The sequence below is a fragment of the Cupressus sempervirens genome, chromosome 5 (genome assembly GCF_028749045.1).
Source record: "Cupressus sempervirens isolate cs-2001-9-10 chromosome 5, ASM2874904v1, whole genome shotgun sequence".
Lineage (NCBI taxonomy): Eukaryota > Viridiplantae > Streptophyta > Pinopsida > Cupressales > Cupressaceae > Cupressus > Cupressus sempervirens.
This window is the reverse complement of record NC_143122.1, coordinates 851,649,355-851,672,907: the sequence shown is the minus strand read 5'-3', so window position 1 is coordinate 851,672,907 and position 23,553 is coordinate 851,649,355. Positions and strand designations below refer to the sequence as shown.

Sequence of the window (23,553 nt, the reverse complement as noted above, 5' to 3'; positions counted from 1 at the left end):
AAAGGATTTAATCACCCTGTTAGGAATGGCATTGCTAGAGGTCTTTAGAACAATTCAACTGAACTGTCACCTTGTTAGAGGATTTATTGAATGGCTGTTAAACCAACTCTGTTAAGAGATTTTGACTACATTGTTACAATGGTTAGAAAGAAACAATGAAATGACCTGATATAATGTGCAACTTATCTTTGCTGATTGCAGATCTCTGTTATGCTTGACTGGATCCTTACTGATCAAATACAACTTTACAGCTCCTTTAACACATCTGATCCTCCATCAGACTTTTCTCAACATTTGCCTCTTCATACTATAATTCACATTCATAACTTTTTCATAATCACACTCTTTAATTCATAACTTGAATGACCATATATACCTTTCAGATTATCTTAGTTGGCTCAAATCACTGACTAAAACAAACAATTGCAACAGTTGGCTAAAAGTAATTAATTAGCAAATCCCTATACTGGAAGACCCTGCATGGTGAACTTTGTTCATAAAATAATTCCTGTGTTAACCGACTGAGCTCGGTTGATACAGCGAACTTCGTGATAAACCATCAATTGTCGGGAGAACTCTGTAATTACTGAGTTTCCTGAGATAACTGAGTGAGCTCAGTGGAAACTAACCTTTAGAGACCGAGTGAAGCTCAGTTAACACTAACTTTTCCATAATTCATTTGATGACCAAGTGAGCTCGGTGGAAACTAACCTTTGGAGACCGAGTGAAGCTTGGTTAACACTGACTTTTCCATAATTCATTTGATGACCGAGTGAGCTCGGTGGAAACTAACCTTTGGAGACCAAGTGAAGCTCGGTTAACACTGAATTTTTCATAATTCATTTGATGACCGAGTGAGCTTGGTGGAAACTAACCTTTGGAGACCGAGTGAATCTCGGTTAACACTGGCTTTTCACATTTCCTTCGTTGACCGAGTTAGCTCGGTTAACACTGTCTTCCACATTTCCTTTGATGACCGAGTGAGCTCGGTTGGTACTGTAAATTGCATTGCAGACTGTTTGAGCTTGGTGAACTTGGGACTAATGACTGATATAACATTTGTGTGACATCAAGGACAACATTATCCAACAAATTCACAAGGGACTCTAAGCCTAGGCATGATACGAGCTTCATAGAGGTACATTTGTTTTATGTTAATTTAATTCATTTAATTATATTTATTTCATGTTACATGTTACATGTAAATTGTATTATATGATTTACAATTGTTGACATCCCAGACTCCTCATCTTCGCTAGTCCATCGATCATGAAGTTGTTGCCACAATTGCTAGTTTAGAGCCATTGATCGAGGTATGAAAGAGTTTTCATAGTTTTAGTTATTATTTATAATAGTTAGTATTAAAATTTCAAATGGAATTTATAAGTATAATCGAGTGATTATATTTGATTGAATTTTTGTAGGGCTTTGTTATTCCCGATCATCCATGAGCCTTTGAGGTGGATGTATAGAGTGACTATTTGAAGGCGGTAAGAAAATAATTAGTTTTGTGTGTACATATATTTGATTTCAATGTATAATAATTATTGATTCATATCTACTTTGTTTGTATCAGCTCCAAATAGAGAGGAGTCTAAACAAGAGGGCAAGCGAATGTGTGAGGAAGATCTCATCATTCCCATCATCTCCCTCCATGCAATGACTGAAGACCTCTGGGGATTTGTTTCCTTCCCCTTGTGAGAAGGAGAAGATATAGGGATAGACACACATGTATAGGCATTAGTCGATAGATGTCTTGGATTTTATGTTAGTGGATATATTCAACATACATTTGATGTATATATGACATTTAATATTTAATGTATGACATATTTTCAATGGATGACATTATTAGACTTATGACATTATTGGTTATCATTATATATGATATTTTTGTTTGTGTATGACATTATTGGTTATCATAATATATTATATGTTTGTTAATTTATAACATTATTGGTTATCATAATATATATCTTGTTTTTCTTGTTTAAGTTTTAAGTACATTTCATGTATTTCATTTTAATGTAATTTGCATCCAAAATGATGCAAAGTGCTCACACCAAAAACTAGTGGATTCCCAATAAGAACACTTTTAAGGAAAACTACCTTTCCACCTTCCTAAGTGTCTTCAAAGAATATTTCCAACTTTTTTATAACATTGAACAAACTTCTATCCAAATTCACAAAACTACTCGATCACTTTCCCTGTTCAAGACTTGGGAAGCAATAAGGGAAAAATGAGAAAATTTGATAAATGAATCATAATCAACTTCTTGCTTCAAAGTAACACCTTAGATACTTCAAGGAACACCTAATAATGATCTTTCCACAACTAGTTTACTCTCCTAACATGTATTTTGCAAAACTTCTCTCAATAGGCCTAATTGCCCTTGTAGCCCTTTTTGTGGTTTTTGGACAACAACTTTGTTTTTCTCCACTGAACTTGAAAAAAAAAAAGGTATTCCATTCCAACTGATTATTAGTTGTTTTGATTGGTTACAAGTTTAATTTCAACATTTTCCAAAAAATTCCCAAATTTGCCAAAAAGTTGTCAGCAACTTTTATTACAAAATGCAATTTTTGCACTAACTCTTCCTAGAACTTAACCAAGTGGTTTTTGGTAACAAATAGAACCTATATAAGGTGTAATGACTCTCAAAACACTTCTTGAGTTATCTTATTAACAAAAATAACAAAAAAGAAAAAATCCTTTGGACTAAGGCAACTTGGGTTTATAGGTGACCTCAAGTTCCTTGACCTTACAAACAAGGATTGCCTTATTACCAAAAAAAATACCATGTTCAAAATGAGGTGTATGATCACCCCTTTACCTTCTATCATGAGTCTTCATCATTGGATGAGATGACATATCCAGTTTCCACCTAGGTGCCCCATACCACAAGTTTTAGCATCACCTAAGGTGGAGTTGCAAAATCAAAATGGAATCCAATCTCCAAAAAGTGTGAGAGGTTATTGTAGGTGTCAAAAAAATGATCTTGTAGCACCTAGAGTTACATCCATACCTCACATGAGCTCTGAGATATGCCTCGTCAAAGATCACTTCCCTATGGCATTTAACGACTCTTAGGGTCAATTTTTTTTGGCGTGCCCAAGAATGTTCAAGTAGTAAAAGGGATAGGAAAATCTTGGAACTAGGAATTACGTAGCCACCTAAAGCTAGAAAAATAGACAGTTCAATCTCATGATGAATGGTTAGAGAGATTCACTAGTTGGGGACTTTGTATTGGCCAACACTACAAGTTTCAACATCACCCAAGATGGGGTTGCAAAATCAAAATGAAATCCAATCTCCAAAAAGAGTGAGAGGTTATTATAGGTGTTAGAAACACGATACTGAAGCAGCCATAACTGTATCCATACCTCATACGAGCTCTGAGATATGCCCTATCAAAGATCACTACCCTATGAAATTTAATGACTCTTAGGGTCAATTTAGTTCAGCGTGTCCGAGAACATTTGAGTGGTCAACAGGGTAGGAAAAGCTTGAAAATAGGGTTTACCTAGCCACTCAAAACTAACAAAATAGACAATCTGATCCCATAATGAATGGTTAGAGAGATTCACTAGTTGGTGACTTTGTACTAGCCAATACTACAAGTTTCAACATCACCTGAGATGGGGCCACAAAATCAAAATGGAATCCAATCTCCAAAAAGAGGGAGAGGTTATTGTAGGTGTTGATAATAGGTTTTGGTAGCACCTAGAATTGCATCCATACCTCGCATGAGCTCCAAGATATGCCCCGTCAAAGATTGATGCCCTATAACATTTGATGACTCTTAGGGTCAATTTTGTTCAGTGTGCCCAAGAACATTCAAACAGTCAAAAGGATAGGACAAGCTTTGAACTAGGGTTTACTCGGCCACCCAAAGCTAACATAATAGATGGTTTGATCCCATGACTAACGATTAGAGAGATTCACCAACTGGAAACTTTGCACTAGCCAACACTACAAGTTTCAACATCACTTGAGATGAGGCCACAAAATGAAAACAAAATCCAATCTTCAAAAAGTGATAGAGGTTATTTTAGGTGTTGGAAACATGGTCCTATAGCACTCAAAATTGCATCCATACCTTGTATGAGCTCTGAGATATGCCCCATCAAAGATTGCTACTCTATGACATTTAATGACTCTTAGGGTCAATTCGGTTAGGCATGCCCAAGAATGTTCAAGCAATCAATGGAATAGGACGAGCTTGGAACTAAGGTTTACCCAGCCACCTAGAGCTAAGGGAATAGATAGTTTGATCCCATGACAAACAGTTAGAGAGATTCACCAGTTGGTGACTTTGTACTAGCCAACACTACAAGTTTCAGCATCACCCGAGATGGGGCTGCAAAATCAAAATGAAATCCAATCTCCAAAAGGTAAGAGAGGTTATTTTAGGTGTTAGGAACACAATCCTATAGCACCTAGAATTAAATCCATAGCTCACATGAGCTATAAGATATGCCCTAACAAAGATCACTACCCTATGATATTTAATGACTCTTAGGGTCAATTTAGTTCGGCATGTCCAAGAATGTTTGAGTGGTCAATAATATGTGATGAGCTTGGAACTAGGGTCTACCTAGCCACCCAAAGATAATAGAATAGACAGTTTGATGCCAGGATGAATGGTGAGAGAGATATGAGCAAGATATGTATGCCTATGCCACTTTGTGCAAGATATGAGCAAAAGTTGCTAATTAGCAAAATTGGGTCTTTTAGATTTTTTGGTCAAGATAACCTAGGATTAGGTGTCTTTAGTTATTTTTAATAATTTGGAACCTTTTCCAAGTCCTAGAAGTGAAATCTAGCGAACTTTGCAAAAGTTGCACTTTTTGTGCAAAATTGCAAAAGTTGCTAAAAAATGCAACTTGGTTGGAAAGGAGTGCAAAATATGACTAGAAACCTTCTAACATTCCAAAATATGTCTCCCATTCTCATATACCTAAGCACGGATAGTTACAACATCCCAAACCTCCATTTGCAACTTTTTGCAAAAATTGCAAAAGTTGCTCAAGCAACTTTGCAACTTTTGAGCAATTTTTTCCCTTTACATCTTTCGCTCAAATGGGTCCATCTAGGAAAATTCTACGACCCTTGTTAAGATTCCTATGACCTATAACGTAGCCAAATACCTTAGTTTCCCATCCATAGCAACTTTTAACCTATCGAGAAACTTTTCGCTCATTGAGTAACTTTTGACCATCTTAGGGATTTAAGTGCTTCCCCATCCTGAAAATTTTCTAACCTTCCAAAATATGCTTCCCCTTGCTAAAATACCCAACTATGGATAGTTAAAACTTCCCAGACTATCATTTTCAACTTTTTACAAAAACTACAAAAGTTGCTCAAGTAACATTTTGAGCAACTTTGCAACTTTTGAACAATTTTTTCTCTTTGCATCTTTCAATCAAATGGGTCCATCTAGGGCCATTCTAGGACCATAGTTAGGATTTTTAGGACCTATTAGGTAACCAAATACCTTAGTTTCCCAAACCTAAAAAAATTTTACCTTAAGATTTCATGTTTTTGTAATTATATTCAATCTAATGAACCAACTGGATCTACTCTACATTTTAATGTCTCAAGTATTGGCTCATGGTCTGACTCACGAACCTTCCAAAGAGTCTTATTATGTGGTTTTCTACCATAGTTTATCAAGTGGACATTTGACGTGACAACAAGGTTTGAATAATGAATAATCTTTCTCTCTATTTGCCAATCCTCAAATAACCACAAGTTAGGGTTCTTCATAGAATATCGTTTAAGCCATGTGTCGATTACAACCACCACACCTATATGGTACTCTAAACCTTCACCATCCATAACTGATTAATCCAATTTTTTTTGCTTGAACACAATGAAACAAATAATAATTTGTTCCTTCTTCATTGACTTCAAGTGCAATAACAACAAAAACATGGCTTGCAATGAGAAATGTATAAAATGTGATCATTAATTCAAAAAATACTTAGGTAAAAGTTATAAAGTTACATATTGAATTTACAAAGATATATATATATATATATATATATATATATATATATAGGTTGTACTAGATCAGACAAGTGGTCAAAGTCAATGGATGAATCCATCTTTACCATTTCCAGTTCTTGTGGAGGACAATAGGTCTCAATTGGGTCCAAAACTCGTATATCCCTTTTGCCCACCCATTCAGTCGACTCACACTCATTCCAATTTTTCTCTTCTCGTGATGGACAATAGCATATCATTTTTTCATGTGTGGATACTCCATGAACCTGCACTAAAGCTTTTGAAAGAGTGCAACTCACTTGATCCTGTTAGTGTGCAACAATCCTCATATGGTGCAATGTTAGCATTATCTAATGACTAAAAAAATATATGAACCGTAGACTCACCTTCCTTACCAAGACCCATTATAGTGTTACACCACTAGATGATAGATTTTGTAGCTGTCAATATTGCTCCATATTTTTACTTTAGCTCTTCATGAGCTAAGGCTCATTTGATGCATGTGCTTGCACCATCATGGTCTCCCTTTCCATGACTAGCCTCTGTAAAATTTGACATATATTGAATTCTAACCAACCTGTGCATCCTGCTCAACCAATAGAACATCCATGCATTCTTGAATTGAGATACACAATTGTTTGACCAAATAATGTGCTGGTGATATGGTATGCCCCTATTAGCCAAATCTCTATAAAATAGTTGAAAAAAACCATGTACAAGCTCCGTAGAATGTGATTGATCATCGCTAATGTAAAAATGGCACTCCTTCAATATCTACCTATCATCCTCTATACTTGTAGGTGAACACATGAATGTTATGTCAACAAATATGGAAACCTATTGAGAAGTACAATACTTTGCTTGCACTTTATTTTGTGGTTGTAGTGTGTAGTTCTCTATGAAGTCTACAACCAAAACAATGGTATCCAGTGGAAATGTATCCTTGCATAACTTGTATTGCAAATATAGCCATCAAGCTCTATGTCTATTCCTTGCATACTTGTAAATAATATTTTCATGAAAAGTCTTCATGAACTCATATACTGGCATCTTGTCAATGACTAAATCACATATTTTTCCCAGTTTCCCATCTTTTAGAGCATATGTCAGTGTCTTATATTTTTTGTAATCTACTATTTCATTTTCAATTGCATTTCTACTATCCATATGTTCACAAGTTGATAAAAGCTGCAAAGAACCACAAAATAAGCATGTACCATCCAAGCATGACATCTTGAAAAATTGTTGACTATCCCCTATTTCACATAAAATGTTGAATTTGAATTCCCTTGAAGATCTAGGTGGCTCATTCATGTCACAATCCTACAAAACAAACTTAGAATGCAAAAACACACATATATTCCTAAAAACATCAAAATGGTTAGAAAATTCAATATGTATCCTACAACAAGTTGTGCATGTGTGATTTATCTTCACATAAAATTTTTTACCCATCTCAAAAAATCGTTGACTTATTCAAATTTGAGGATACATACCAATAAATTTTACAAAAATTTGTCTCTGAGTTGAGTCCAAAAAATGTTTCACATGTGGGTCATGATTTAAGCTACCAATCCTCCTTACAACATCTCTTTGATTAGGGGAAACACGTGTTATTTGTCCAAAAATCTGTAATCAACAATTTTAAAGTTTCATTAATTTCTTTATCCTTTTGTAGTAGTCTACCACTAAATGTCCATAACTCATTTTTTGTTGGATTTTCCAATCTCTCATGCCTTATCATGGCTCTCCTTTAGAGTACCTCTACCAATTTTCAATGTTTTTTTTGTTTTTCTTATGAGTCAAGCTTTCTTCATTTGGGTAATTACTATTGTCGATGTAAGTACATGTCTTGTAATATTACTATCTTTGGTGCATAATTTAGAACCCACTTTGTCATATGCACTCATTAGATTCTCTACATTAATATTTTTTTCATTTAAATAATTCATTGTTCTTAGCCCAAGAATCTTCGTGATGGGCCTAAATTTTAAATTCCTCATCATTTTAACAAATAATTGGCATTGACCTATAATATTTAATTCTTTAAAGAATAATCTCCTCAAACGATTAACTTTTCTTTGACAAGTACGCTTGCTAATCTTGTCGGACATTGATTTCAACATTTTAGTACCAATATTAATCAAATATTTTGGTCTTCTAAAACAAATTCTAGAAGGTGTTATAATCTTTTCCATTCCGTCAACATTTTGAACATCAACATAAGGTTGAGTGTTTTGCATACCTTGAACTATAGATGATGTGCCCTGGTAATAAGATGCAAAAGATGGACTATTACCTACTTGATATGTTGATGTCGTGCCTTCAACATGACATGATGGAGTGTGTACATCATCAAACATAGAAATTAGTGTCTCTTCATGATAAGATGATGATATGACTCCAACATTGGAAGATGGTGTAGCTTCACAATTCAATTTTCTTCTTGAGTATAAGAGTCTCATTCGTTCTCTTTGTCTTTCCAATTCTTGCTCTTTGTTTCTTTGTATCGCCTTGTTCCTCTTCAAAAGATACTTTTTCATTATTGCATTACAATTTTCTTTGTTCACGTAGTAGTTTCATTTATCTCTTTTAATTGCCAAATCTCTCTCCCTCTCTTTTATTGTTTGAGTTTTTGGTCTTCTTCCTGGAATGATGATGATTTCTACATGTCAAATTATAATGAAATTTGTCTCTATAGTAAGAAATAATATTTAAATAGGACTACACTAACCTTTTCTATAGAAAGAATGTTTAAAAAGCCTTCAAATAGTTTATCCAATGATTGAATTCAGTGTTTGCGAGCTTCCAATAGCATGAAAGAATGTTCAAAAAACCTTCAAATAGTGTATCCAATGATTGAATTTAGTGTTTGATATCTTCCAACAGAATGAAACCCATGTTTTCTATCGGAATAATAGAATATGGGTCAGTAGGGGCCAAAACTTTTGTTATAACCATTTTTTGGTGTTTTCATATAGTGCAAGCACACACTATGTGAAAAATCTATCTCTTCATATCCCACCCTCTCCCATCCCCTACTCTCTCTCTCCCCCACCCTCTCTCTATCCCACCCACTCACATCCCCTACCCTCTCTCTCTCTCTCTCTCTCTCTCTCTCTCTCTCTCTCTCTCTAGATATATATATATATATATATATATATATATATATATATATTCATGTATCTATCTTGATCTTCATCTCCATATTTCTCTAGCTAAATCTCTCTCCTACTCCTCTCTTTTACTATATATTTCTCACACACATCTCTCTACCCCCCTCCCCCCCCATCACACTCTCTCCCATCCCCTACTCTCTCCCTCTCTCCATTTCTTTGTCCCTCTCTCCCTATCCCACCTTCTCTAATCCCCTTCTCTCTCTCTCTCTCTCTCTCTCTCTCTCTCTCTCTCTCTCTCTCTCTCTCTCCCTCTCTCCCTATTTGATCCTCTCCCATCTCCTACTCTCTCCCCATCCTCTACTCTCTCTCATTTTGTACCCTCTCTCCTCCCTCTGTATTGAAATTCATGCTTACAAGTGTGTGTGCACTATAGTGTGTACAAGCTATGTAAGCCTAAATTTAAAAATGCTTTAAATAATGTGTGTGTGCTATGGAGCCCACACACTATTTAAAGCTTTGGATTCTACCAAGCCTAAGGCTTGATTTTTCCTTGTGGATCATTTCATGCTAATTGGTAAGTGTTTGAATATTATCCACATTGGTGTTTAACGTGGATAACATGGGAGCCAATCTAGGTATATTGTTATATGTGGCTTGAAAACCCCTCCATTTGGTAAGATCTTCTTGTATTAAATCTTCAATTCAAGAAGGGATTTAAGGGGGTAGTGGATCGTTTGGTAGAGGTTGATGATTTTGATGGGGTTATGGAATGTTTGGAAGAGGGTTTTGAGGAACATCATTTGGTCAGCCATGCCTTTTAAATTGCAAAGAATCCAAAATTATTGTTTGTATAAATAGTTTTTAATTAAAATTTAAAAAACTAATGATTTGTATTTAAAAACTTAAATTTAAATAGAGTTCAATGAAAATAATCAAATAAACAAAAAAATGGACTTACTTGAGGTTGCCTTGATCCTATACTCGATCTCATATCATATATCTGAAATGGGGCCCCTAGTTTTCTCCAATAACAAGAACATCAGTGGAAAATAATGCTCGGGTTTATTGATTTAATTTTGTGGTCATAAGTTTTGATTATCTGATCCAATATCAAGTACTCGATAATATTGGATACTTGATATTGGATCGGGTACTCAATATAGGACTAGATACCCAAAAATGTATGGTATCACCTTTTTCTTTGGTATTAGGATGGGTGAGGAGAAAATCATAACATATTTTGAAATGTTTTTAGATGTTTTAAAACTCCAACTTTTTCATATCACCACTTTTTGGCATACCATGATCCCACAAATGCCCTATAGGTCTTAAGGACTCAAGGTTTATAGAAACACCAATGAGTCTCAAGCCTTTATAAATGGGCTAATATCAACTTGAAACTAATCTTAACATTGTAAAACATTATAACCTCCCTCATGAGTCTACTAATCAGTCCATGCATGTGATCTCCATGCATTCTGCATTTTCAGGATAAATAAGTCAAATGCATACTCAAGTTTAGTTTAAAACTAAAAATGGTATTTTGGAGTTTACATACCAAAGGTTCGTCATTTGAACTCCTTGCACCTGTATATGATGATATCCCTATTTGGTCCTGATTTATTATAGTTTTCACTTCCTTAGCTCCCTTAGATTTTCTTCCACTTCCATTTGTAGGTGTGTTCACAGATGCAACTTGTTTACTCTTTTTGCTTTGTCCTCCTTCAGTTACAAATCAATATTACAATCACATTAAATGCTGAAACAAAATCAAGAAGTATAGTAAAAGTTGTTAACATAGGAACCATTTTATGGAAGAGTAAATTGATTGTTTGTGTACTTTAATTCTTGTCAAATCCATCAATAGACATTTTATATCCTAAAATATCAAAAGTTACATTTTTTTTAGTAGACCTAAATAGTCTTTTGGTTCTCCCAAATTATACATCAACTAAACAACATTATCCTCATCATTTGAACAAATAATTGGCATTGACCTGTAATATTTAATTCTTCAAAAAATAATCTTCACATACAATTAACTTTTCTTTGACAAGTACGCTTGCTAATCTTGTCAAGCATTGATTTCAAAATGTTAGTATCAATATCAATCAAATATTTTGGTCTTCTAAAATGAATTCTAGAAGGTGTTATAATCTCTTCCATTCCCTAAACATTTTGAACATCAACATAAGGTTGAGTGTATTGCGTACCTTGAACCGAAGATGATGTGTCTTGGCAATAAGATGCAAAAGATCGAATATCACCTACTTGATGCGTTGATGTTGTGTTTTCAACATGACATGATGGAGTGTGTACATAATCGAATCTACAAATTAGCGTCTCTTCAACATGAGAGGATGATATGACTCCAACATTGAAAGATGTTGTAGCTTCATAATTCAATTGTCTTATTGAGTGTAACAATCTCATTTGTTCTCTATCTTTCCAATTCTTCCTCTTTGTTTCTTTGTATCGGTGGTTCTTGATCCTCTTCGAAAGTCAATTCTTCATTATTGCTTTGCAATTTTCTTTGTTCACGTAGTAGTTTCATTTTATCACTTTTAATTTCCAAATCTCTCTCGCTATCTTCATTTGTTTGAGTTTTTGGATTCTTTCTTGGCATGATGATGATTTCTACATGTCAAATTATTCAAACATCTGAATTACTTACAATGTGTAAATTACAAATCGTTCAAATACATATAAAAATTACAATTATTTGAATGAATACACAATATATATATCAAACAACTTGTCAAATTTTTAACCATTTCAAAATAATATTTCATTCAAACATACAAATTTCAAAGAATTCACTATATATTGAACATGTCAAATTATAATCAAATATGTATCTATATATCAAAAAACAATATTTAAAAAGGATTGCACTAACATTTACTATACAAAGAATATTCAAAAAGTCTTCAAAACACGTATCCAATGATTGAATTTGGTGTTTGCTAGCTTCAAAAAGTCTTCAAATAGTGTTTTCTATGTTGAAACCCATGTTTTCTATCAGAACAACAGAATGCACAACAAACCAAAAGCAGAGAATTAATGAAATGGGACCCAAACTTTTTTTTTTACCATTTTTGGGTAATTTGACATAGTGCGTACACACTATAGCAAGCATGTATGCACTATGTCAAAACACATCTCTCCCTATCCCACCATCCCCCAACCTACTCTAGCTCGTATCACTCTTTTCTCCCCTACTCTCTCTCTCCTCTCCCATCTCCTACTCTCTCTCTCACTCTCCCTCTCCTACTCCCTCTCCCATCGCCTACTCTCTCTCTCTCTTCCTCTCCTACTCCCTCTCCCATCACCTACTCTCTCTCTCTCCCATCCCCTACTCTCTCTCCTCTCCCATCACCTACTCTCTCTGTCTCACACACTCCCATCCCCCCTCTCTCTCAAGCTACTCTCTCCCATCCCCTACTCTCTCTCTCTCTCTCTCTCTCTCTCTTCCCTCTCCCATCCCCTAATATCTCTCTCTCTCTCTCTCTCTCTCTCTCTCCCATCCCCTACTCTCACTCTCCCTCTCCCACCGCCTACTCTCTCTCTCCCTCTCCCACCGCCTACTCTCTCTCACCCTCTCTCCTCTCCTATCCCCTACTCTCTAGATCTCCCACACACACTCCCATCCCCCCTCTCTCTCTCTCCCTCTCCCACTCCCTCTCCCACTACCTACTATCTCTCTCTCTCTCCCTCTCTACTCTCTCTCCCATCCCCTACTCTCACTCTCTCTCCCATCCCCTACTCTCTCTCACACTCTCTCTGATCCCCTACTCTCACTCTCTCTCTCCCCCATCCCGTTCTCTCTCTCTGCCACCTCCTACTCTCTCTCACACTCTCTCCCATCCCCTACTCTCTCTCTCTTACACACACTCCCATCCCCCCTCTCTCCCTCTCCCTCTCCCTCTCCCACCACCTAGTCTCTCTCTCCCATCTGCTACTGTCTCTCTATCTCTACTTTCTCTCTCCCCTCTCCCACTACCTACTCTCTCTCTCACTCTCACTCTCACTCTCTCCCTCTCTCACTCTCACTCTCTCCCTTTCTACTCTCTCTTTGCCACCCCCTACTCTCTCACACATTTTCACACTCTCTCCCATCCCCTACTCTCTCTCTCTCTTACACGCATTTCCATCCCCCCTCTCTCTCCCTCTCCCACTCCCTCTCCCATCACCTAATCTCTCTCTCCCATCCCCTACTATCTCTCGAGCTACTCTCTCTCTCCCCCTCTCCCATTCCCTACTCTCTCTCTTTTACACACATGCACTCCCATCCTCCTCTCTCTCACTCTCCCTCTCCCACTCTGTCTCCCACTACCTACTCTCTCTCTCTCCCCCATCCCCTACTCTCAATCTCTCTCTCCCATCCTATACTCTCTCTCTCCCCATCTCCTACTCTTAATCTCTCTCCCAACCTGTACTCTCTCTGCCACCCCTACTCTCTCTCTCTCACTTCCTCTCTCTCCCATCCCCTACTCTCTCTCTTTCACTCTCCCTCTCCCACCACCTACTCTCTCTCTCTCTCCCTCTCCCACCACCTACTCTCTCTCACCCTCTCTCCTCTCCCATCCCCTACTCTCTAGATCTCTCACACACACTCCCATCCCCCCTCTCTCTCTCCCCCTCTCCTACTCCCTCTCCCACTACCTACTATCTCTCTCTCTCTCTCTCTCTCTCTCTCACACACACACACACACACACACACACTCTCTCTCTCTCTCTCTCTCCCCCTCTCTACTCTCTCTCTCTCTCTCTCTCTCTCTCTCTCTCTCTATCCCCCTCTCTACTCTCTCCCATCCCCTACTCTCACTCTCTCTCCCATCCCCCTATTCTCTCTCATAGTCTCTCCCATCCCCTATTCTCACAGTCTCTCCCATCCCATTCTCTCTCTCTCTCTCTGCCACCTCCTACTCTCTCTCACACTCTCCCATCCCCTACTCTCTCTCTTACACACACTCCCACCCCCCCTCTCTCCCTCTCCCACTCCCTCTCCCACCACCTAGTCTCTCTCCCATCTGCTACTCTCTCTCTCTCTCTCTCTACTCTCTCTCTCCCCTCTCCCACTGCCTACTCTCTCTCTCTCTCTCACTCTCACTCTCACTCTCTCCCTCTCTACTCTCTCTGCCATCCCCTACTCTCTCTCACATTTTCACACTCTCTCCCATCCCCTACTCTCTCTCTCTCTTACACACATTTCCATCCCCCCTCTCTCTCCCTCTCCCATCGCCTACTCTCTCTCTCCCATCCCCTACTCTCTCTCTCCCTCTCTCCCATTCCCTACTCTCTCTCTTTCACACACATGCACTCCCATCCTCCTCTCTCTCGCTCTCCCTCTCCCACCACCTACTTTCTCTCTCTCTCTCCCCCATCCCCTACTCTCAATCTCTCTCTCATATCCTGTACTCCCTCTCTCTCTCCCCATCCCCTACTCTCAATCTCTCTCTCCCACCCTATACTCTCTATGCCACCCTACTCTGTCTCACACTTCCTCTCTCTCCCATCCCCTACTCTCTTTCTCTTACACACATTCCCATTCCCCCCCTCTCTCCCTCTCCCACTCCCTCTCCCACTGTCTACTCTCTATCTCCCATCCCCTACTTTGTCTCTCTTACACACACTCCCATTCCCCCTCTCCCTCCCACCACCTACTGTCTCTCTCTCTCACTCTCTCCCTCTCTACTCTCTCTCTACCACCCCTACTCTCTCTCACTCTCACACTCTCTCCCATCCCCTATACTCTCTCTTACACACACTCCCATCCCCCCTCTCTCTCCCTCTCCCACTCCCTCTCCCATTGCCTACTCTCTTTCTCTCTCATCCCCTACTCTCTCTATCTCTCTCTCCCCTCTCCCATTCCCTACTCTTTCTCTTTCACACACACACACCCATCCCTCCCTCTCTCTCCTCTCCCATTCCCTACTTTGTCTCTCACTCGCTCTCCCTCTTCCACTCCCTCTCCCACTGCCTACTCTCACTCTCACTCTCTCCCTCTCTACTCTCTCTCTCTGCCACCCCCTACTCTCACATTTTCACACTCTCTCCTATCCCCTACTCTCTCTCTCTCTCTCTCTCTCTCTCTCTCTCTCTCACACACACACACACACACACACACATTTCCATCTCCACTCTCTCCCTCTCTCCCACTACCTCTCCCACTGCCTACTCTCTCTCTCTCTCTCTCTCTCTCTCTCTCTCTCATCCCCTACTCTCTCTTAAGCTACTCTCTCTCCCCCCTCTCCCATTCCCTACTCTCTCTTTCACACACATGCGCTCCCATCCTCCTCTCTCTTACTCTCCCTCTCCCACTCTGTCTCCCACCACCTACTCTCTCTCTCTCTCTCTCCCCCATCCCCTACTCTCAATCTCTCTCTCCCATCCTGTACTCTCTCTCCCCATCCCCTACTCTCAATCTCTCTCTCCCATCCTATACTCTCTCTCTGCCACCCCTACTCTCTCTCACACTTCCTCTCTCCCCATCCACTACTCTCAATGTCTCTCTCCCATCCTATACTCTCTCTCTCTCTCTCTCTCTCTCTCTCTCTCTCTCTCTCTCACACACACACACACACACATACACACACACACACACACACACACACACACACACACACACACACACATTCCCATTCCCCCCTCTCTATCCCTCTCCCACTCCCTCTCCCACTGCCTACTCTCTCTCTCCCATCCCCTACTCTCTCTCTTTCACACACCACACACTCCCATCCCCCCTCTCTCTCTCCTCTCTCATCCCCTACTCTTTAGATCTCTCACACACACTCCCATCCCCCCTCTCTCTCCCTTTCCCACTCCCTCTTCCACCACCTACTATTTCTCTCTCTCTCTCACTCTCTCCCTCTCTACTCTGTCTCCCTTATCCCCTACTCTCTCTCTTCCCTCTCCCATCCCCTACTTTCTCTCTCTGCCACCCCTACTCTCTCTCACACTCTCTCCCATGCCCTACTCTCTCTCTCTCTCTCTCTCTCACAAACACACACACACTCCCATCCTCCTCTCTCTCTTCCTCTCTCCCTCTCTCACTCCCTCTCCTACTACCTAATCTCTCTCTGCCACCCCTACTCACTCTCTCACACTTCCTCTCTCTCTCATCCCCTACTCTCAATCTCTCTCCCCCATCCTGTACTCTATCTTTGCCACCCCTACTCTCTCTCACACTTCCTCTCTCTCCCAACCTGTACTCTCTCTACCACCCCTACTCTCTCTCACTTCCTCTCTCTCACATCCCCTACTCTCTCTCCCCTCTCCCATCCCCCACTTTCTCTCTATCTCTCTTTCTCTCTCTCTCTCTCACACACACATAGCCATTCCACCCCTTTCTCTTGCTCTTTCTTTGCATCTCTTCTTCCTTCTCTATGCACTAATTAAGTTTCAATAGTGCTTGCACACTATAGCACATACACACTATTGAGATCCAAATTCAAAAGAATTAAATAGCACGCATGCACTATTCAAAGCTTTGCATTAAAACCAAGCCTAAGGCTTGGTTTTTCTTTCGAGAGCCAACCCAAAGGTTTGGAGTTTATAAATAGGTTTGAGACGTGTTTTGTTGCAAAGTTACAAAAAATGATTGATTTTTCTTGTGTGCTATCCTTCAAGATTCCTCGTGGTTGGGCATCGATAAGATCAAATTACATGACATTGTAGGTTTTTGTGTTAGCTATATAACCATATAATTTATTTTTAATTTGAACTATTTCAAGCCATTCATCTATAAACTATTTTTGAATGTATGTCCATTTTTTGTCAAAAACCACCATGTACTAATTGGGCAATAGATTTTAGCTCATTCATTGAATTTTGCAACAACTTAGTTTTTAAGAAACTAGACTCCATTCTACACACTTTGAAAAAAAAAAATTTGATTTTAGATTAGTTTTCAATTATTTCTAGGGGGAGCACATAGATATTTCATGTTTTTGGGATGTGTCTTTAGAATTAAAAAAATTCATTAAAAAAAATACACATTATAAAATTACTCAAAAAATCTGGGATAAACTATATAGTGTTAAGTAACTTTTGACTAGAGCGATTAAAGAATTTCAAAAAAAAAAATTAAAATTTTAGGGGGGCCACACTTTGCACTGTGTTATGTTTTTTTGGAGTAAATAGTACCACTTTCTGTGGCTCCCTTTTTTGAGGACCTAAAACTAAACCATTTTGAAAAAAAATTACTAGTTTAGAAACTAGATTCAAAGGACTGCAACTTTTATTTTTGTCATATCATAAAATTTTGAGCGTGACTATTTTCAAATTCTTGTTAAAATTCAGAAATTACTGATTTCAAGAAAAAGGTGTCCACTTATACCCCCCTTTTGGCACCACAACTTGGTGCACTTACCCATTATCAATGAATTGTCTTTATATATATTGTACACATGTGTGTATACTTGTTATGTAGGAGATGTCTTTGTAGTGATTGTTGAGCCTAGAAATCATGAAGGTGTCAGTTATTATTTATTGTGATGTACCATAGAGAGGACAAAGTTATATATCCTAATGAAAGTGATGAAATGTTGTTCCCCATAGGTATTACACACACACACACACACACACACACACAACTTTATATCTATTAAATTTTAAAATATTTTAATTTATGGTGCAGGTTTTGTTGCGATACAGGGATCATATTTGAAGCAAGACAAAATAGTCCAACATGGAATACACTTTCTTGATTATCAACCTAAAAACAAGGTTTTACAATACAACCACTTGGTTATTGCTACTGGGCTTTGTCTACATCCAGTCAAATTTAAGTGTGTACATTGCAAGTGGAGACTAGACAGTGAAGAACGTGAGAAGATATTACATGTTATAAGTGTACATCATGGTTGAACTAACCTTTGAGATTTATTTTATAATAATTTGAATTAATTTAAAGTTGTTTGCCTTGATATATCAAATTTTAGGACCTTTGAATGTATACATTTTAATAATATTAATTAACATGGATGAAGGTTGTTAAGAATATTATATTTCATAAAAGTCTTTTAAAAAATTGTTATCATTAGTTTATTAAAAAACTATATATTAATGTTAGTCTATTGTAGGGTCATAACTCTTAGTTTATTAGTTTATTAATGTGTTTTTAAATGTATACTTTTTAATAATATTAATTACCATAGAAGAATTTAATAATAACAACTTGATCTAAATAGGCAATACAAGTTAGTTGAAACTTACACAATCATAAGATAGATATGTATCAAAGACAATTTAATATGTTAGAATTCTTTTATCAACTTCTTTTCAAACTATTGAATTTCATCTTGAATTAAATGTTTTTTTAATTGTACAATCATACTCTTAGTTATCATTAGTTTATTAAAAAACTATATAAATTAATAATATTAATTGTCATGGATGAATTTAATAATAACAACTTGATCTAAATAGGCAATACAAGTTAGTTGGAACTTACACAATCATTAGATAGATATGTATCAAAGATAATTTACTATGTTATCTAAATTCTTTTATCAACTTTTCAAACTATTGAATTTCATCTCATTATGTGTTTTTAATTGTACAATCATACTCTTAGTTATCATTAGTTTATTAAAAAACTATATATTAATGTTAGTTTATTGTAGGGTCATACTCTTAGTTTATTAGTTTATTAATATGTTTTTATATATTATATTTGTAAAAGTTTTTTAAAATAATGTATTGGCTTACCTAGTTAGCATATTTTTATCCACATAAAATTAATATTTATCTTTAGCCCTACTAATTGATTTAACAAATATGTATCTTTAGTCCTACTAATTGATTTAACAAATTTGTATCTTTACTCCTACTAATTGATTTACCAAATTTGTATCTTTAGTCCTACTAATTGTTTATTTTATAATGATTACAAATAAATATAATGTTTTAAATTTGTAATCTAAATCATTTGGGTTAATTTAGTAGTTTTAAGCACCTACATTAATTCAATTCAATCACCCTATAAATTATTATTATTTTTCAAAATTATAAATTAGGTTCATAGATATGCATCTAATATCTAATATCTCTACTGAAATTATACATATGCAAACTGTAAGTCTTGAATAAACATGTATGTAGCAAAATATAAAAAGTCATATACATGTGACCATCCAACTACTGAAGTACTAAATAGTCAAATAAATAGTGAAATGTACATGTCATCGAGATGCTAAAATACATGTGTACATGTAAGTCTCTAGAATATACAAAGTCTCCAATATATAAATGCATCACAATATATATAAATCTACTACTACTAGAGGGACCCCTCAAGATGCATATGAACATAATGACCCTCTGATCAAGTCTCCTATACATCCTATGATCGAGGTGCATCAACCAAGCCCTCCAAATACACACACACACACGCGCGCGCGCACATTAGAACTATCTAAACATATACATATACATACATACATATAGATATAGATATAGATATAGATATATACACATGTGTACATGAATTATATGAGTGCATATCTAGTTTGAAACATAAATAACTTTACAAATTATTTAAAACTTGTACCTAAGCACTATTGGGTGTCTTAATAGAGTCATCTCTCTGATGTACATGCCTTGACCCAACACTAGATGTAGTCATGTGCTTGGCGACCTGTGCTTGCATGATTTATTATAACTTAAATTAAATATCTATTTGATACTAAAAATTTTAATTCCATATATTTAAATTTAAAAATATTGTGTGTGTGTGTGTGTATGTGTGTGTACCTAGATCCCAGGAGGTGGAGGATGATCATCAGACTCCATTGTATCATCTATCAATGCACCTCTATTGTCAACATCATGTGCTAATACTCTAGTATCATCTCTTGAAACTCCAACACCTATTGAACCACCCTTAATGCCACAATCTCCAACTGCTAGTAATGATGAGTAAAGTGGAGTGTGTAACTGGCTGGGTAATGGTGTAGAATCAATGCCGAGTCAGAATAACATGTCCATGTACGATAAAAATCCCATGCTTGGACTAGTATCAATCTTAGATAGCTCTCGTAACTACTCACCAAAATCATCAAGGCCCTCAGTTGTGATCTTAACATCTCTAACTCGTATGCTCAAGTCATCTGTAGAGTGTCATGAGCCTAGTGCATAATGTTGTGAGCTATAGTGTGTGGTGATTATCATTGGTGTGGTTTGTGCCTATGGAACTAAGAGGCTCTGATGGTGTCCAATGGCATCCATCACTAAGTAAATTGGTATTCCCCATGTATTAGAAATATAACTAATACTCTGCAATTGATCCTCCAAAAAATACAACACTAAATCCATATGTGTATGCTATCCTAAAAGAGCACAAACGTCACCTAGTACTGGTAGTCCAACAACTCTATATGCCTCATTAGGGGAGGTGCTTGAGGTACTACTAGATGCCTCTAAAGATGGTTGACCTAGATGACTCCATTGAGTGTGAATATAACGATCAAGAGAATTAGCTATGATACCAGCAGTTGCAAATGCAATGTGTCCAATACTACCAATTGCTACCCTCTGGGAAGCAATGACAACTATATCTGCAATAGGCGCTATTGTTGGAGTCACCGAAGGAAGTCTCTGTCCAACAAACTATCTCACATCTGGAGGTGGCAGACATTATGCACTGTGATATTGGTCACAATCTGCGATCTAACCATGTCCCTATCCATAATAATCTAGAATGTCTAAGTAGTTGATGTTGAGCCCCATGTGGAACTTAGCGTACAACTACTAAGCAAAATAAAGAGGTATCTGATTGTTATTAAGATAATGACCATGTGCAGCTAAAAAATAAGGATGGATCATACTAGCGATAATAGGATCTCTACATCGTGTCACTCGATAGCCTCTCACCATGCCCTGTGTACCCTCATATGATGGAAAGAGATCTCGTTTGATGACATCGTTGGGGGCCACCCTCTTGATGTCATCAAAAGATGCATCTCTTGAAATCTTAGCTTTAAGCTCCCTAGATATGGTAGCTAATACATCAAGGGTAAAAGAATGATGAGCTCTAAATCTAGTAGTGAGATCATGTAAACTCCTATATATGGTCACACATATGTCTCTATTTAGACCATCATCAGAGGACAGTATAGATTGCTCTAATCTAAAAATCTCCTACTTTTCAAATGCAAATAATGCATGGAGGTGGCACAGGAGCTGCAGTAGGACCTCCAGCAGGAGCTGCACCAGAACCTCCAATACGAGCCACACCAAGAGCCACATCAAGACCTGCACTAGGAGCCACACCAAGAGCTGCAACATGAGCCCCACCATGAGCCCTACGATGAGCTACAGTACAAGACACACATAGGCCATAGCACGAATCCCACCACGAGCAACACAACAAATTGCACTAGGAGTTTTAGTAGGAACCACATAAAGAGCCACAACAAGAACCACATCAGGAGTCGCAACAGGAAGAGTCACAACAGGAGCCTTATCACCCTCAGGATGATGAGCAAGTTGATCATGTGAAGTCATATCTACAATGATGGAGCTAATATATATTGTAAATACACATATACATTGTAAGGAAACTCAGGTGCGGAAACAACTTCCTACACTAATCTCTTAAGAGAAGTATGGTGCAAATCCTATTAAAATATTTTTCACTTATAGATTCAATATTAGGTAAACAACAATATTTCAGCCAACCAAGCATAAAGAAAATAGATAGAGAAAGAAACACATAACACAAAGATTTTTTGGTGGAGAAAAACCTTTCGGTAAAACAACCCCACCCCTCCATAACCTGCACAATGTATTATCTTCAACACAAGGTTACAATACACTTGCAATGCAAGTTCAATAGCGACAACATAAGACTCCAGTAGCAACTCACAGTACCAACAATACACTACTTCGCATTACCTCTTCGCAACCCTAAAAATGCTTATAACATGCGCTTCACTTTTAGGGTTACTCCCAAAGGTAACCGTATTAGGGTTTTACCATTCTTTGAGAAAATAAGAACCCTAAAAACCCCACTATTGGGGTAGAGTGTACAGTACTCAAATTTATCAGTTGCCACATGTCTTCACCTGTCATTGAATCTTCCTAACATAGCTCTTACGTGTCATAGGAATCTGTCATAACTGTTTTAGTGATGATCTCCTTATACACAATTCAAGATGCCGACACATCAACATTATTTGCAAGAAATACATTTTACAAAACAAATAATAAGAATAGGAATTATCCAAGGTTGAGACACCTTATTCCTAACATTCTCCCACTTGTCGAACACCTTGTAAGAGCAACAGGAACATAACAGGAACTAACCACTATAGGCCAAAAGGCCCATAGACTTCGAACACCATTTGAACTTCTTAGTGCCCACTGGTTTCATTAATGCATCTACAACATTCTTCACAATATCTACCTTCTCCAAATTTACCTTTCCATCTTCCACCATATCTTTCACAAAGTGAAATTGCACATCAATGTGCTTCGTTCTAGCATGGAAAGTTGGATTCTTCACAAGGCAAATAGTGCTCTGATTGTCACACCAAATAGTAATATGTTCTGCATCAACACCAACATCAGAACACAATCTCTTAAGCCAAATGGATTCCTTACAAGCATGAGTAGCAACTATGTACTCAGCTTCTGTAGTGGATAAAGAAACCATAGGTTGTCGCTTTCTCATCCAACTGATGGCACCACCAAACATAGTGAACACATAAGCACTAGTGGATCTCCTGTGGTCAATATCACCTACCCAATTTGAATCCAAAAACCAACAAATAAAAACTAAATGCAAAAATCCAAAAGAGTTACCATGATAACATATGGAGTAATCTAATGTACCCCTCAAATATTTTAATACTCGCTTAACTGCATCCCAATGTACTCGTCTAGGATTAGCCATAAACTGACTCAGGATTCCCACTGCTTGGGCAATGTCTGGTCTAGTATAGACCATAGCATACATAAGACTGCCAACTACACTAGCATAAGGTACTCTACTCATGTCCTCCACCTCATTAGGAGATTTTGGACAATCGTCTACAGATAACTTTGTTCCCACAGAAATAGGAACACATAGTGGTCTACAATCTATCATGCTGAACCTATCCAACACAAACTTCACATACTTACTCTGACTCGACCAAAGTTTTCTATTAGACCAGTCTCTACTAATTTCCATACCCAAGATATACCTAGCTGCCCCAAGATCTTTCATCTCAAACTATACTGACAAATGAGATTTAAAATAAAAAATCATACCCTTTTCCTTCCCAAACAACAACATATCATCAACATATAATGCAACAATAAGAAGGCGATCATTTTCAACTCTGAAATAAACACAATGATCTGATTTCGATCTTACAAATCCAATTGACAACACAAAGGCATCAAACTTAAGGTACCACATCCTAGGAGATTTCT

At 37.6% G+C, this 23,553-nt stretch overlaps 1 protein-coding gene across 1 annotated transcript in view; it reads right to left on the bottom strand.

Annotated features, from left to right (window-relative positions):
• The window catches only part of LOC149558587 (lipase-like PAD4), a 38,958-nt gene extending 17,319 nt beyond the window's left edge, over window positions 1–21,639 (bottom strand). Inside the window, exons 1-3 of the mRNA XM_089830937.1 lie at window positions 21,489–21,639; window positions 21,311–21,447; window positions 20,479–20,730 (exon numbers count right to left, since the gene is read on the bottom strand). Of these exons, the coding sequence (XP_089687063.1) occupies window positions 20,479–20,730; window positions 21,311–21,447; window positions 21,489–21,639 (540 nt within the window). The remainder of the gene's footprint in view (window positions 1–20,478; window positions 20,731–21,310; window positions 21,448–21,488) is intronic.
• Between the last annotated feature and the right edge of the window lie 1,914 nt (window positions 21,640–23,553).